This window comes from Pelophylax lessonae (assembly GCF_965119305.1).
Source record: "Pelophylax lessonae genome assembly, chromosome: 10".
Classification (NCBI taxonomy): domain Eukaryota; kingdom Metazoa; phylum Chordata; class Amphibia; order Anura; family Ranidae; genus Pelophylax; species Pelophylax lessonae.
In genome coordinates, this window is record NC_138777.1 from 84,749,823 (window position 1) to 84,764,851 (window position 15,029).

Genomic DNA, 15,029 nt, shown 5'->3' on the forward strand with positions numbered 1-15,029 from the left:
GCCAGGGAATCTCCTGCTCACAGTCCATTGGCCACCAATGGTAGCTAACTTACAGGTTTGGGAAAACTTGGGCTCAGGCTAAAGCTGAACCTGTGAGAAACAATAATAATCAAGCGCCTCGGACTCCAAGGCTGGTAGACAAGGGGATAAGGAAGTGCAGCCAATTAATTGCAGATGATCTAAATGATAATGAATGGAAATAGCAATCAGCGCAGGACCCTGATATTCCCCTGAATGATAATTCTATTTTCAAAGTGAAAATATTCAAACTGCCGCTCCGAGAAGACGTCAATAGACGAAACAATAGGGCGGGGCTTCTGGATGCTGAAGGAATACACCGCACCGATTAATCGCACAGTGCACTTTTTCACAATTATTCGGTCTCACATTTTCCGTTATGTCGATTCTTCAGTCAGTTTATACTGCACTGCACTTTTTTTGCACGGTGCACTTTCTTAATAAATATTTTGTTTAATATTTTTCAGTACATAGAATTTCCAGATTGTGTGTACAATTACTGACATCCTGTACTGTATCTTTTTTACATATTTATAATTGGCATCCAGCACTTTCTAATACATTTGATTCATATATATATATATATATATATATATATATATATATATATATTAGATGTCGCGAACATAAAATTTTATGTTCGCGAACAGCGAACGCGAACTTCCGCAAATGGTCGCAAACGGGTGATCCGGGCGAACTGCCATAGACTTCAATAGGCAGGCAAATTTTAAAACCCACAGGGACTCTTTCTGGCCACAATAGTAATGGAAAAGTTGTTTCAAGGGGACTAACACCTGGACTGTGGTATGCCGGAGGGGGATCCATGGCAAAACTCCCATGGAAAATTACGTATTTTACGCAGAGTCGGGTTTTAATCCATAATGGGCATAAATCACCTAACATTCCTAAATTGTTTGGAATAACGTATGATGTTGGCTAGTCCATGAGAGTGGTTAGACATAGGCATCTGGTGAGTCTGAATTTCAGATACTTCTCCCGGCACTGTGTGGTGGTGGCAAGCAAGGGTGGTCCCCATAAGTCGCACCTGTGATCCTTCATGTTTGCACTTTCATTGCTCTATGCACTTTATACCTATGGACTTTATGGACTCCGATTGATGTGATTTCATGCTTTTATGTATTAATGATTTTATGCTTATATTTATCACATCTGATTCAAATATTTTGGTATATGTTATCATCCTATTTATTTGGTAAGAGGTTATCACAATCCCTGCGCTACTGAAATTCGAATGAAAAGGCCAGTTCCTGTTTTTTTCTGGATGAATTTTATTTTTTATTATAGGAAAATTTTAATTAATTTTTTATCTGCAAGGTGCTGTGCCACCCTATATGAGTGGTGGGCAGTGGGCACAGTACAGTCTGTGGACCTGACACTCACTGGCAGGCAACTGCAATTATATTACAGAGGAAAAATTAAATGAATTTTTTATCTGCAAGGTGCTGTGCCACCCTATATGAGTGGTGGGCAGTGGGCACAGTACAGTCTGTGGACCTGACACTCACTGGCAGGCAACTGCAATTATATTACAGAGGAAAAATTAAATGAATTTTTTATCTGCAAGGTGCTGTGCCACCCTATATGAGTGGTGGGCAGTGGGCACAGTACAGTCTGTGGACCTGACACTCATTGGCAGGCAACTGCAATTATATTACAGAGGAAAAATTAAATGAATTTTTTATCTGCAAGGTGCTGTGCCACCCTATATGAGTGGTGGGCACTGGCAGTGGGCACAGTTCAGTCAGTGGGCCTGACACACACTGGCAGGCAACTGTTATTATATTAAAGGGTAAAAATGAAATGACTTTTTTATCTGCAAGGTACTGTGCCACCCGATATGAGTGGTGTGCACACAGTACAGTCTGTGTATATATATATATAGAAAAAAAAAATAAAAGCAGACTGATATACCAGCCCTAAAAAGGGCTTTTTGGGGTGCTGTCAGGATGCTGTCCTTACAGCAGGAGTGGACACAGAACACTGGCCTAGCTAATGATTTCCCTATTAAGTCAGCAGCAGCAGGAGCACTCTCCCTGCTCTAACTAACTCTGCAGCTTCAGAATGAATCTAAGATGGGTGCTGTCCTTGCTTTTTTATAGGATGTGGGAGGGTCTGGGAGGGAGGGTATGCTGATTGGCTGGAATGTGTCTGCTGACTGTGAGGTACAGGGTCAAAGTTTGCTCAATGATGATGTATAGGGGGTGGACCGAACATCGCATATGTTCGCCCGCCGAGGCGAACGCGAACAAGCGATGTTTGCCGGGAACTGTTCACCGGCGAATAGTTCGGGACATCTCTCTCTATATATATATATATATATATATATAAATATATCACATTATTCTCACAGTAAGTGTTACCTACAATTATTTGAAATTCTTTTATAGTTTTCTAATATTTTCTATTGAAAATAGAATTATCATCCAGGGGAATATCAAGGTCCTGCACTGATTGCTATTTCCATTCATAAAGCTGAACCTGAAACCAAGCTCATTACTAATCAGTGGTTTAGAAAAACCCTTTCTTTCCACCATTCTGTCTAACTGCACAACCAGGAAGGTTGTGGCTCAGCTTTACCATATCTTGGTCCAGTTTTTGCCGAAAGAACAACAGCAAGTACTATGACTATACACTGTATGCATTATACCTATCTATGCAGCAGGTGGCGCTGTAGTATTATAGTGTAATGTACACATATGTCTATGGTATGATGCAATGAGAGGAAGTACTATCTTTTTCAGTGTATGTTCTTGTATGCTTCTGCTTCCTGTTCAATGTAAAGATATGTTCTGTTATCCTCCATGAAATTAAAGTTGTTTTCCTGTATTCAAAAAGGCTTCCAGCACATCATATTAACACTCTGGCAACAGGTTATGGGCCCAGGCACTGGAGAGAATACTACGTCAGTGAGTGCTGTATACAAGCTGCTGAAAGTTGGCAAGCAGTTCAGATGTGAAGTTTGCAATTGCAAAGCAAAACAATGCCAATTACCAGCTGTGGAAGTTCAAGCTACAAAAGCTTCTCAGCAAGGATGACTTGTGGCAAGTGCTGATTGCTGAATACAGACAGACCCACAAACATAGAGACGGAGGAATGGGATAGAAAAGACACACAGGCAAAAGCAACTATAAGCTTGCTAGTGGAAGATGACCAGCTTATCCACAAAAGAAGAGAAAAAACTGTTTCTGCTAAGAAAGCTGTAAAAGATGAGGCTAGAAGAAGGCCAGCAAATATGTAACCACGCAAAAGCTATGCTAGAAATCATAGAGCAGCTGCGAGTCCATCAGAGAGGACATCAACAATAGCCCTATTGATGCCCTGCTCATCTGCAGCCTTCCAGAGACATATACTGCTCTTATTAATGCTTTAGAAACCAGACCCGAGCAGAAGCTAATGCTAGAATATGTCAAAGGCAAATTAATTGATTAATATGACAGAAGAAAAGAAAATATGCAGCATGAGAAAGCTCTTAAGATGTATAAAGACACAAAGCACAACAAAGAAAGCAGGGCATGTTTTCACTGTAAAAGGACCAGTCACTTTAAAAAGGACTGTTCTATCTGGAAAGCCAAGCAGTGAAAGCTAGAGCTATCCACAAAAGAAAGAGTCAAAGTAGCCACAAAGGAAACTGCAGACACTTCATGAAGTGGCACCTTTAAATTGACACAGAGCGACAAGCCACTTGGCTGGTGCATAGACTCAGGTGCAACAAGCTACATGACTAGCGATGAGACCTTCTTCACAAACATTGATTACAGTGCAAAAGACAAAGTTTTCCCAGCAAACAGGAAAAGCATAACTGAGGAAGGTAAAGGCCAGGGCTTCTTGAATTGCATTACACCACAAGGAGGCAGGCACAGTATCCTTGTAAAGAAAGTGCTGTATGTTACAGAACTAGAAGGCAGCTTTTTATCAGTGAAAAGTCTTGCAAACAATGGTCTTATAGTTAAGTTCCAAGGTGATGAATGCACCATTCACAATAACAAGTGATTCCTCACAATAGGAAAACTGGATGATCACCTACACAGGCTCATCACCACAGACCCGTAAGCCAATATAGTCTCTAATGAGGTGACTGCCAATGCACTCACAAGCATTTGTCAAAGGAGCATCATAGTTATATCTAGAAGAAGTTGAATGCAATTTGACAAAGCACATGCTGTTGAGAAGATGTGTTGGAAGAACAACAGCAAGTATTGTGACTATACACTGTATGCAATATACCTATCTATGCAGCAGGTGGCACTGTAGTAATATAGTCTAATGTACACGTATATCTATGGTTTGATGCAATGAGAGGAAGTAATATCTTTCTAAGTGTTTGTTCTTGTATGCTTCTGCTTCCTATTCCATGTAAAGATATGTTCTGCTATCCTCCATGAAAGTAAAGTTGTTTTCCTGTATTCAAGAAGCTTCCAGCACATTATATTAATACTCTGCCAACAGTTTTATGAAGCTGAAGATGCTGATTCATTATTCAGCGAAGAGGAGGCTGGTCGTAAAAACATAGGAAGTTGCGCTGGTAAACCAAGAAATAAGCCTGGAACCTGCCTGGCTATGCACTTAACAAATATTCGGGAATCAAAATTCTGGCTTAACAGAGTTATATATTATTTTGTCAGGTCAATAAACAAGTATTGCCTAGAATTCTGCTTTGAGAAATACAGAGCAGCAGGTAAGCAACCAGTTTGATGTAGTAAACATTTTTAATACAGTTGTGAATTATACTGCATGTTATTTTGTCATATTACCTGTAACCTGAGGCAGTGTTACCCTCTGATTGTTCAGCCGAACTGTGCCATCAGCCTTGAAAGTCACCATCTAGAACAGAGAAGGAAAATCTCAAACATTTGCTTGGCAAGGAATTTATAGGTAAAGGCCATATCTACTCCTTTATACAGGCTTATATATGATGTGACTAGGCTCAATGGGGTATTAAAAGTACTTGTTTGTATGTAATCAAAAGACGCTAGTAGCAGTGACCCTTCCCAATTGTATCCTAAACTAACTAACAAAGTTTTGGCTGAACATTTTTATCAACATAATGTTGGCTGAACAGTTTATTATCATAATTTGAAGTAGAACTAAAAAGGCACAACTTTGTCATGGTGTCTCCATGGCAGCATGCAGTGTCTCACAAAAATGAGTACACCCCTCACATTTTTGTAAATATTTTATTATATCTTTTTATGTGACAACACTGAAATAATTACACTTTGCTACAATGTAAAGTAGTGAGTGTACAGCTTGTATGACAGTGTACATAACTCAACATACAGCCATTAGTGTCTAAGCCTCTGGCAACAAAAGTTAGCACACCCCTAATTGAAAATGTTCAAATTGGCCCATTTTCCCTCCCTGGTGTCATGTGACTTGTTAGTGTTACTAGGAATGGGGAGCAGGTCTGCATGGCTGTCATCCCAGAAGGAAGCCTCTTCTAAAGATGATGCACAAGAAAGCCAGCAAAAGGTGTGAAGGCTGAAGACAAGCAGACTAAAGACATAAATTACTGGAACATGTCCTGTGGTCCTATGAGACCAAGATAAACTTATTTTGTTCAGATGGTGTCAAGCGTGTGTTGGGGCAACCAGGTGAGGAGTACAAAGACAAGTGTGTCTTGCCTACAGTCAAGCATGGTGGTGGGAGTGCAATGGGCCGAGGGCTGCATGAGTGCTACTGCCACTGGGGAGCTACAGTTCATTGAGGGAACCATGAATGCCAACATACTGTGACATACTGAAGCAGAGCATGATCCCCTCCCTTTGGAGACTAGGGCGCAGGGCAGTATTCCAACATGGCAACGACCCCAAACAGACCTCTAAGATGACCACTGCCTTGCTAAAGAAGCTGAGGGTAATGAACTGGCCAAGCATGTCTCTAGACCTAAACCCTATTGAGCATCTGTGGGGCATCCTCAAATGATAGGTGGAGGAGCGTAAGGTCTCTAACATCCACCAGCTCCATGATGTCGTCATGGAGGAGTGGAAGAGGACGCCAGTGGCAACCTGTGAAGCTCTCATGAACTCTATGCCCAAGGGGGTTAAGGCAGTGCTGGAAAATAGTGGTGGCCACACAAAATATTGACACTTTGGGCCCAATTTGGACATTTTCACTTGGGGGTGTACTCACTTTTGTTGCCAGCAGTTTAGACATCAATGGCTGTGTGTTGAGTTATTTTGAGGGACAGCAAATTTACACGTTATACAAGCTGTACACTCACTACTTTACATTGTAGCAAAGTGTAATTTCTTCACTGTTGTCACATGAAAAGATATAATAAAATATTTACAAAAATGTGAGAGGTGTACTCACTTTTGTGAGATACTGTACATGTGATAGTAGCCCTGCCTACTTCGGCCCAACGGACCAGGGCAAATTAACACCCACACAACATCACATTCCATTGTGAAGAGAATAAACCCTTACCTGCCACCTTTATTTTTTTTTCACAGGTTTAGCCTCTCCTTTAGCACAGTCCCTGACCTTTGAAAGCTAAATGCTCTGATAAGCAAACATACAGCATTGCAGCCAGGGCCCTGTTCCTCAGAAGAGCTGTCAGTGTCTGGAGCCTGCCTCCCAGAAGTGAGTGGATCCATGGAACTGTGACACCGCATTTCCAAGATAAGCATGTTTTCTCATTTTTTGGAATTTGTCTGTGAATGGCCTCATAAGTTGTGTGTTACATCTTCTCTCGGATGAGCTGCAGCTGTACTATGTGCCAGTATGCAGGGCCGCCATCAGGGGGGTACAGGCAGTACTGATGTAAGGGGCCCGAGCCTCTACAGGGGCCCGGGGACCGCTTCCCTTACACACATTAAAAACAATAGCTTCCGATCTTCACCACCACCACCCGCACCCCCCCCCGCTCGTATGCCACGGGGGGGGTTAGATATTGCTTGGGGTTTGTGCCGTGTGTTTGCTTGGTGGGGGTGTTCTAGTCAGTAATAATCCTCCCCCCTCTCGCTGCAGTACTCTGACTGAGGAGCGAAGGAGAAGAAATACCTACATACAGGCTTTCTTCTCCTCCCAGTGACCGCGGGTAGATCCTGGCAAGCTTCAATAACCTCTGTGCCTGAGGTGGAGCCTGGTTCTTAAAAAAACGTTTGGGCAGTAGCTGATTGGCCAGCACTCAGCATGGGGGTGTGGTTATCTGCCTAATGGAGGAAGTGGCTCCAGCCCTCACAGGTGCATGCCATGGAGCAGAATGAAGATCGGCTTGGAGGGTAAAAGTCACTGAGTGTTCTATGTGTGATGTGCTGCAGCCTGCTGCTGTTCCTCCAGTGCTTTGTTTGCACTCCTGATGGGACACAGAACTCCAGACATGATGGAGGTGCAATGTAAAAATGGCTGGGGGTGATTGTAAGTGGGGAAAGGAATTACATTGTGGTGAGCCTCTTCACTTAGTAACTCTCATCCCCACTCAGAATCATCCTCATCCATTATCACACTGCAACTCCCATCATCCCCATCCAGGCCCGATTCCTCCATCCCTGTCCACAATGTATCCCCATCCCCACCCGGATTTATCCTTCCCTGTCCACAATGTATCCCCATCCCCGACCAGAATCCTGGAGAGGGATGGATAATCCGGGTGGGGATGGGGATACACTGTGGACAGGGATGGATAATCAGGGTGGGGATGGGGATACATTGTGGACAGGGATGGATAATCAGGGTGGGGATGGGGATACATTGTGGATAGGGATGGATAATCAGGGTGGGGATGGGGATACATTGTGGACAGGGATGGATAATCCAGGTGGGGATACATTGTGGACAGGGATGGATAATCCGTGTGGGGATGGGGATACATTGTGGACAGGGATGGATAATCCGGGTGGGGATGGGGATACATTGTGGACAGGGATGGGGATACATTGTGGACAGGGATGGATAAATCCGGGTGGGGATGGGGATACATTGTGGACAGGGATGGATAAATCCGGATGGGGATACATTGTGGACAGGGATGGATAAATCCGGATGGGGATACATTGTGGACAGGGATGGGGATACATTGTGGACAGGGATGGATAAATCCGGGTGGGGATGGGGATACATTGTGGACAGGGATGGATAATCCGGGTGGGGATGGGGATACATTGTGGACAGGGATTGGGGCGGACTGACATTTGGGCCCATGAGAGGCTCTTGGTACTTCGTAGGGAACACTAAATGGGGCCACGGTCCATGCCAAATGAAAGTCCTGTCAGGGCCACGGTCCACCACTTAGCAGTTGTGTCCTTTTTGCTAGGTCTCCCGCCAGCCACCACTGCCATACTCACAGGGAGTGGGAGGTGCTGCAGGACTATCTGCAGAGAGTGCGGGAGCCTTTTAAAATTAACAAGTGGATAAGTACCCGCTTGTTAAGTTGGCCAGCTCTCGCCTTCCTTCCAGATCTGCAGCACCTCCAGTCTCCGTCCACTGTGAGCATTGTAGCGGCTGCTGGCTTGAGACAGAAGGGAGAGGACACCCAGGCTGATCAGTGCCTATGACTTACCAAGGTGGTACTCTGCAGGGAAGGCTTGCAATAAAAGGGGTACTGTGTCATAAAGGAGCACATTGATGAACGGGCACTGTGATGTATGGGGCACTGATTTATGGGCACTGTGATGTAAGTGGCATTGATGTATTGGCACTGTGATATAAGCAGCACTGTGATGTAAGTGGCATTGATGTAAGTGGCATTGATTTAAGCAGCACTGTGATGTAAGCGGCATTGATGTAAGTGACATTGATGTAAGCAGCACTGTGATGTAAGTGGCATTGATGTAAGTGGCATTGATGTAAGCAGCACTGTGATGTAAGTGGCATTGATGTAAGTGGCATTGATGTAAGCAGCACTGTGATGTAAGCAGCACTGTAATGTAAGTGGCATTGATTTATTGGCACCTTGTTGTAAGCAGCACTGTTATACAGATCACTGTGATGTAAGCTGCACTGTTATACAGATCACTGTGATGTAAGCTGCACTGTTATACAGATCACTGTGATGTAAGCTGCACTGTTTTATATATGGGCCCTGTGATGTAAGCAGCACTGTGATGTAAGTGGCCATGATGTATGAGCACTGTGATGTACGGGGCACTGTTATGTAAGCGGGACAGTGATGTATAGGGGGCACAGTGATGTATAGGGGGCACAGTGATGTACAGGGCACTGTTATGTAAGCGGCACGGTGATGTACGGGGCACTGTGGTGGACTGGGAACTGTGGTTTACATTTTGGAAATGTTACCATTGTTGCACCTTTACTGTAAAGTGGTTCTCCCCCCCCCCCCTTCATCTTCTGATTTTTCTTAAAATCTACTTTACTTGGTAAGATGGCCAGTGGGCAGATTTGCTGGGGCAGCCAGTTGGCGGGCCATGGGGAAGGTTGGTGGTCAAGCACCGGGGGGCCCAGTCCTAAAGCTGTGTAAGGGGCCCCAACATTTCTGATGGCTGCCCTGCCAGTATGCTTTCAAGTGGCAATTGTGGAAGAAAAAGCGAAATGTCTACATTCATGCGAATGATGCATAATGCTGAACAGGTAAAGTGGATAGAGCTCACATGGGGGGCCATCTTTGGCTTGAGCAAGTTCTCTCCCAGTGGCAATCTTGGAGTTGGGAAAGACTACCTGGAGGCCATCATGGAAGTGGGCAAGGTGTAACGGTTGCCAGGAGGCGGGGGTAGGCAGAAGAGTTGAGGAACATGGGCTTAAAGACCCAGCGACTTACAGATGGGGCGTTCACAAGATAGAAATGTATGCTAGCACACCCATAGCCACAAACCCTGATCCAAGAGCCATTTCCTGCTACCTAGCGAATAGATATGTCCTTACTCTTGTCTCAGTGTGGCATTATTATTATACCTGAACAAATGTCAGTGTTCCAGCTGCACTGCATGAGCTCACTGCATAACAAAGATCCACAAGGTTCCTATAGGTATGGGTCATCAGACCAGGTAGGTATTTTGCTGCTAAAAGAGTGCATTCAGGTGCTAACTAGCCTCTCCCTTGCCAAACACCAACACTATGGCCTGAAGAGTGTGTCAGGATTGCCTTAAAAAGGCAGACAGAAGCTCTCTGGCCCATTATGCTTAGCCACAAGGAATAGCTGTGAATCCTGAGTGAAGCCGCGTTTACAAAGTAAATAATGTGTCAAGATTGCCTTAAAGAGGGTGACAGAAGCTCTTCCACTGTACTATTCATGGATGCAAAAGATTGCTGTGAGCCTGGGTGAAGTTGCCTATACAAGATAAAGAGGGTGTCAAGACTGCCTTTAAAGGTGTATACAGAAGTTCTCCTGCCCACTATTCATAGCCACAAAGGATTGCTGTGGGCCTGGGTGAAGGTACCATATCCAAGTTATTACAAATACCTCAAGCTGCATTGCAATACTGTTGCTACCAACTGCATAAAGCCTCCCTCAGGAGAGAGCAGGCCAACTGCTGGCAAGGAAGAACAGAGAAGATAAGCTGGCACTTTATGTTCTGCCTGAGGCTTTGCCCCTGCTGGCCATTTTCCTTTAGGTAGGTAAGTTTACCATGAGTGGAGAAGAACCAGAGGAGCCAGGTAAGAAACCAGAGCAGGCTCTAGGTAAAAAACATGCTACATCATTTCCTCAGTCGGAAGAAGTAGCCCGCATGGCCTTCAAGGGACAGGTTCTCTTTGAGACAGTCCAGGTCAACAGCATTAGAAATGCAGCTGAAGTTAAACACTTATAATTCTAGCAGAAGAAGGCTAGTATACAGATTACAAGGTCTTTTTCTCCTTCTAATTGTTAAGAAGTGTCTTTTCTCCACTTGTGGTCTCTGCATATCCTCTGAAGGTTTTCTGCATCAAGGTGTTTCTGCCCCTGTCGTGGTGGCAAACAGTTCACTATCCAAAAAGCTTATGGTGGCATTATCTGCTATGCATCTTGAAGCTTCAAGGGTTCAGATGCAAATTTTCCATAAAAAAATACAAAATTTGCATTGCCTCCCTTCGCCTGGGACCCTTTCTGTCTTGGTGGGTATCAATAATAAATGTCCCCATCCCTTAAGCACTTTCTGTGCCTTGCTTTTAGACCTATGCACTACCATTTTTGGATCCTGCCCCTTGTCTATTTGTCAGCACCTTGTGTATTAAAATGCTGGACCAAGCACTAGCCTCATTGCCTTCCTAAAATATTATCATAGAGGGATCTTTAGATGCGGAATTATTTGGATATGTTCAGAGCCTTCAGAGATCGTTGCTGGAACTGACTCACTTTGGGAATGTCTGGATGGCCCTACTCACATATAGGGACAGAGTGTTTTTCCTCATTGTGAAATTTACACACTCTTGTCTCAGACTCAAGCTGTAGCAGGAGCAATCTGGAACTCCACTTTTGTATGAGAGGACTGGAACTGAGGGTAGCCTCATGTGAGGAAATTCCTTTGGCCTGGTTTCACCCCAGGCTTTTACTGGCCTCAGTTCTTATAGGGACTCAGTCTTTGGCCAGGTGACTTCACTATTGCTCAGGCTCAGGCTCTCGAGCAAGAAAGTCCTCCTTTCCAGTTTAAAGGAATCCCCATGGAATAACACCTCAGACAGTGGATCATTCTGGGGAAGAGACCTAGACACCCTTGATATCAAGGAACTTGGTTGTTTTTTGCGTCTTGTTTCCTAAGGTATCCAGAGTTCTGGGCTGTTTTATACAATCTGGATCTAAGCAGACAATGCCATAAAGATGGCGAACTTCAATTTTGAGGTGGATCCAGAATTTTGCAGTAGCAAAATCTAGATTGATATCCCTTTCAAAACATCAGGCTCCAGCCTTGTCAGACATGAGCATTCCAGGTATACATCTTGGCAGGCAGACTGTATCTAACAGCAATGCCTAAACCTGGGAGATTGATTTCTACCCCTGCATCTATTTCTAGAGGTGTGTCCCAGGTAGGCAACTTCAGAGGTTGCCTTGACTAAAGCTAGGCTGTTTTGGCTCAGGTGCAGTGGTGCTCTGGTAGCATGCTCCTGTGACTTTCAGTACTTTCTTCCCTGGTTTGTCTCACATGTTCGCAATAGAAAGCATTCTGGTGTTCCAAGCTGATCCAGGCAGATGTGGTACACCAACCTAAAAGGGGCACCAGACAGTTGTTCTGAGGGATCTACTAGAGCAGGATCATCTGTTCTCAAGGAATGTGTTTTTCCATAACAGCTTCAAGCTGCCTTTGACAGCTTGATACTTGAATCTCGAATTATGAGACAGGACATCATGGAGTCTAGGAATCCCTTGATGCTAAGCAGGGAGGTCTACTTCTTCATGTTAAATCTATTGCTGGACATGCAATTGTTGCTTATCTTGGTTTAAGCCTCGAGACTTTCTCCCCAACAGTATATTCGCTTGATAAGTTCTCTCCTGCAGCTGGGCCTAGGTCAGCATTTAGCTCCTAATATTAGTGCGCATGTGACTTTTTGGGATCCTAAGTAGTTCACTCGTAGCCTTAATTAGGGGAGGTGACTGTTCAAGACTGGTGACCTTGTCTTGCATGGAACCTTTCACAGGTTTAACTTAAGACAAGGTTGTTAGAACCCAGTTCTCCATTTTGCTCAGGTTAGTTTTATCTGTCTCCTCAAACAGGACACACTTATTCAGTTCTTTGATCTGCATCCAGTTCACCCAAAGGAAGTTTCCGTCTCTTGGTTGGATGTGTTTGGGATGGAAAGTTTATCTCTCAGCCTTTACTTTCCTCTTGTTTTTCAAGAGGGACTCTGTACTGATGCTCAGATTTCTGGCTCCATCATGACTAGTCAACTCAGCAGACCATCAACCTACTTCATAGTCTAGGGTTTAGAGTCCATCGTGTCCTGACAAGTTGCACTCTGATAAATATATGAGTGCATCCCAAGCTTTTGGCTGCAGACTATGGTTTCTCAGATCAGCAAGGCTACCGCCTAGGCTTCTATCTGCACTTTCCCTGTGTTCTACCAGGGACTTGAGGTGAATATAGTTGGATTAACTCACTTTCTATGGGAGCATTTAGGTGCTGTCCGTCATCCTTTTCCTCTGGTCTGTTATATTTGTGGAAGGCTTTGGGGGCATATCTCTTGGGGGGGGGGGTGTACTCCAGGGGCCTCTCCTGGGGATTTAAATGTTTGTGCAGATGGGGAGGGTATTGCGGATGGTGCTCAATTGTTTTTCTGCCAGATTGACATTCGCCCTTATCTGAAGCCAGCTTCTGGTGTAAGAATTATTAAAACAAAAGGAAACAGCAAAGGCACTTCTAAGTGCAGTAGTTACATGTGCTTTTTTGCCTCAAGGAGATAATAACACTTACTAGAAACAGTAGGTGTGCAAGCTGTCCAGGATGTGCCCAGTGCGTGTCCAGCAGTAGGTTCACAGAGGCATCAAGAGCCTGTAGATGTTTGTTTGCCTATCCCCTAGTGAGATTGCGTTGTCCGAGTTAAGTGAAACACTCCTTCAATACATCCAGATCAATGACGGCACACTTGCAAACAGTCATTAGCTAACCATAGTTGCTATACCTAGCTCCGTAAAACCCAACAATGGTTGAAGGCTTCAGCGCACAATCACCTTGCAGTTCCTGAAGTTTATTCTAAGGTCCTGCTATTTGGCCGGGCTGCAACCACTGGGCTGCAAGTAATTGCTGAACGTTCCTCCAGCAGCATCTGAACATCATGGCCACTTTATGCAGACATGTAAGCCAACATGACAGGCAAGATAGCCAATCAGTTTCTGTTATGGGGCATTTTTTCAGCACTACTGATGGGCTTAATAGTCCTCACTACACCTGTCTTTGGCAGAAAGCCAGTAGCTTACTCACTTTCTTATGATAGACTTTGCTGAAGCTTGTCACCCTGGTAGCTAGTTACTGATCAATCGCATGTATGCTGCCATGAAGGCACCAGAAAAAAATGAAAATTGTATCATACTTGCTGTAATTTTCTTTTCCTATTGCCTATACATGGCAGTATGGAACCCACTCAGTTCATTCCTAGTCATGTACAGGGAAAAGGGCTGTTGTGTGAGCGTTAACTTTTTATAGCTATGCACTAGTCCTGTGGGCGGAAGTAGGCGGGGCTACTATTACATGTATGCTGCAATAGATAGGCACCAGGAAAAGAAAATTACAGTAAGTATGATACAATTTTCAGTATTTTTCATTTTGGATAGAGTAAGGGAGGGTTATAACCCATTAGTTTATTTTTTTGCCATCTGTGTTCCATTGCAGAGATTTCTCCATCAATTCCTGTCTTATAGCCAAAACAGAAAGTGAGAGGAAATCGCTGCAAATTAAGGGAATGCCTTTGGGGACCCCTAGGCCACAGTACTATTGTCCCTATTGAAAGATTTCCCCTCTATTACTTTTCTGGGGACAATAGAACCTGACAGGTGTTCAAATCCCTCTCCACTCTATCCAAAACAAAAGAAAAGGTTTGCCTTTAGTTGCACTTTAAGTATAAAGATGGTTGTGTTTTCCCACCTAAATATAGAACTTCAAACTCATCTTGTGGCACTTTTCCACTGCAAGTACCGGCTCGGCTCTACTCGGCCCTGCTTGGCCCTGCTTGGCCTGGTTTGCTTTTCCACTGCTGGTACCGCATGGTACGGTGTTGGAACGGTTCAGTATGGTACGGTATGGTTTGCTTTTCCACCAAAGTAGTACTAAAGTTAAGTGGGTGGGATAACAACAGGGTGGGTGGGATTCTCTGACCAATCAGTGGCTAGTAGTGACTGCATGCAAAGGATTGTGGGATATGGTACCGGTTATGGTACCTGTTGGAACCACAATCGAGTAGGTACTGTTTTTGAGAGCCATTCCGTTCGCTTCCATGCAGTGGAAAAGTGCCGCCATACCGTACCGTACCGAACCGTTCCTACACTATACCATGCGGTACCAGCAGTGGAAAAGCACAAAAGCGAGCCGAACCGTTCGGTTCCATGCAGTGGAAAAGCACCATTGGTGAGAAGTATAAAGTTGAAGGTTTCTCACACCGGAGTGCTCTTGAAACAGTTAACGAACTATATT

The 15,029-nt window shown here is 44.3% G+C and overlaps 1 protein-coding gene across 1 annotated transcript in view; it reads right to left on the reverse strand.

The window, feature by feature from the left end:
• The window catches only part of LOC309565966 (mucin-5AC-like), a gene marked incomplete at its 3' end in the record, with an annotated part of 179,326 nt that overhangs the window by 134,620 nt on the left and 29,677 nt on the right, over positions 1–15,029 (reverse strand). The window contains exon 11 of the mRNA XM_082270993.1: positions 4,791–4,860. Within this exon, the coding sequence (XP_082127119.1) occupies positions 4,791–4,860 (70 nt within the window). The remainder of the gene's footprint in view (positions 1–4,790; positions 4,861–15,029) is intronic.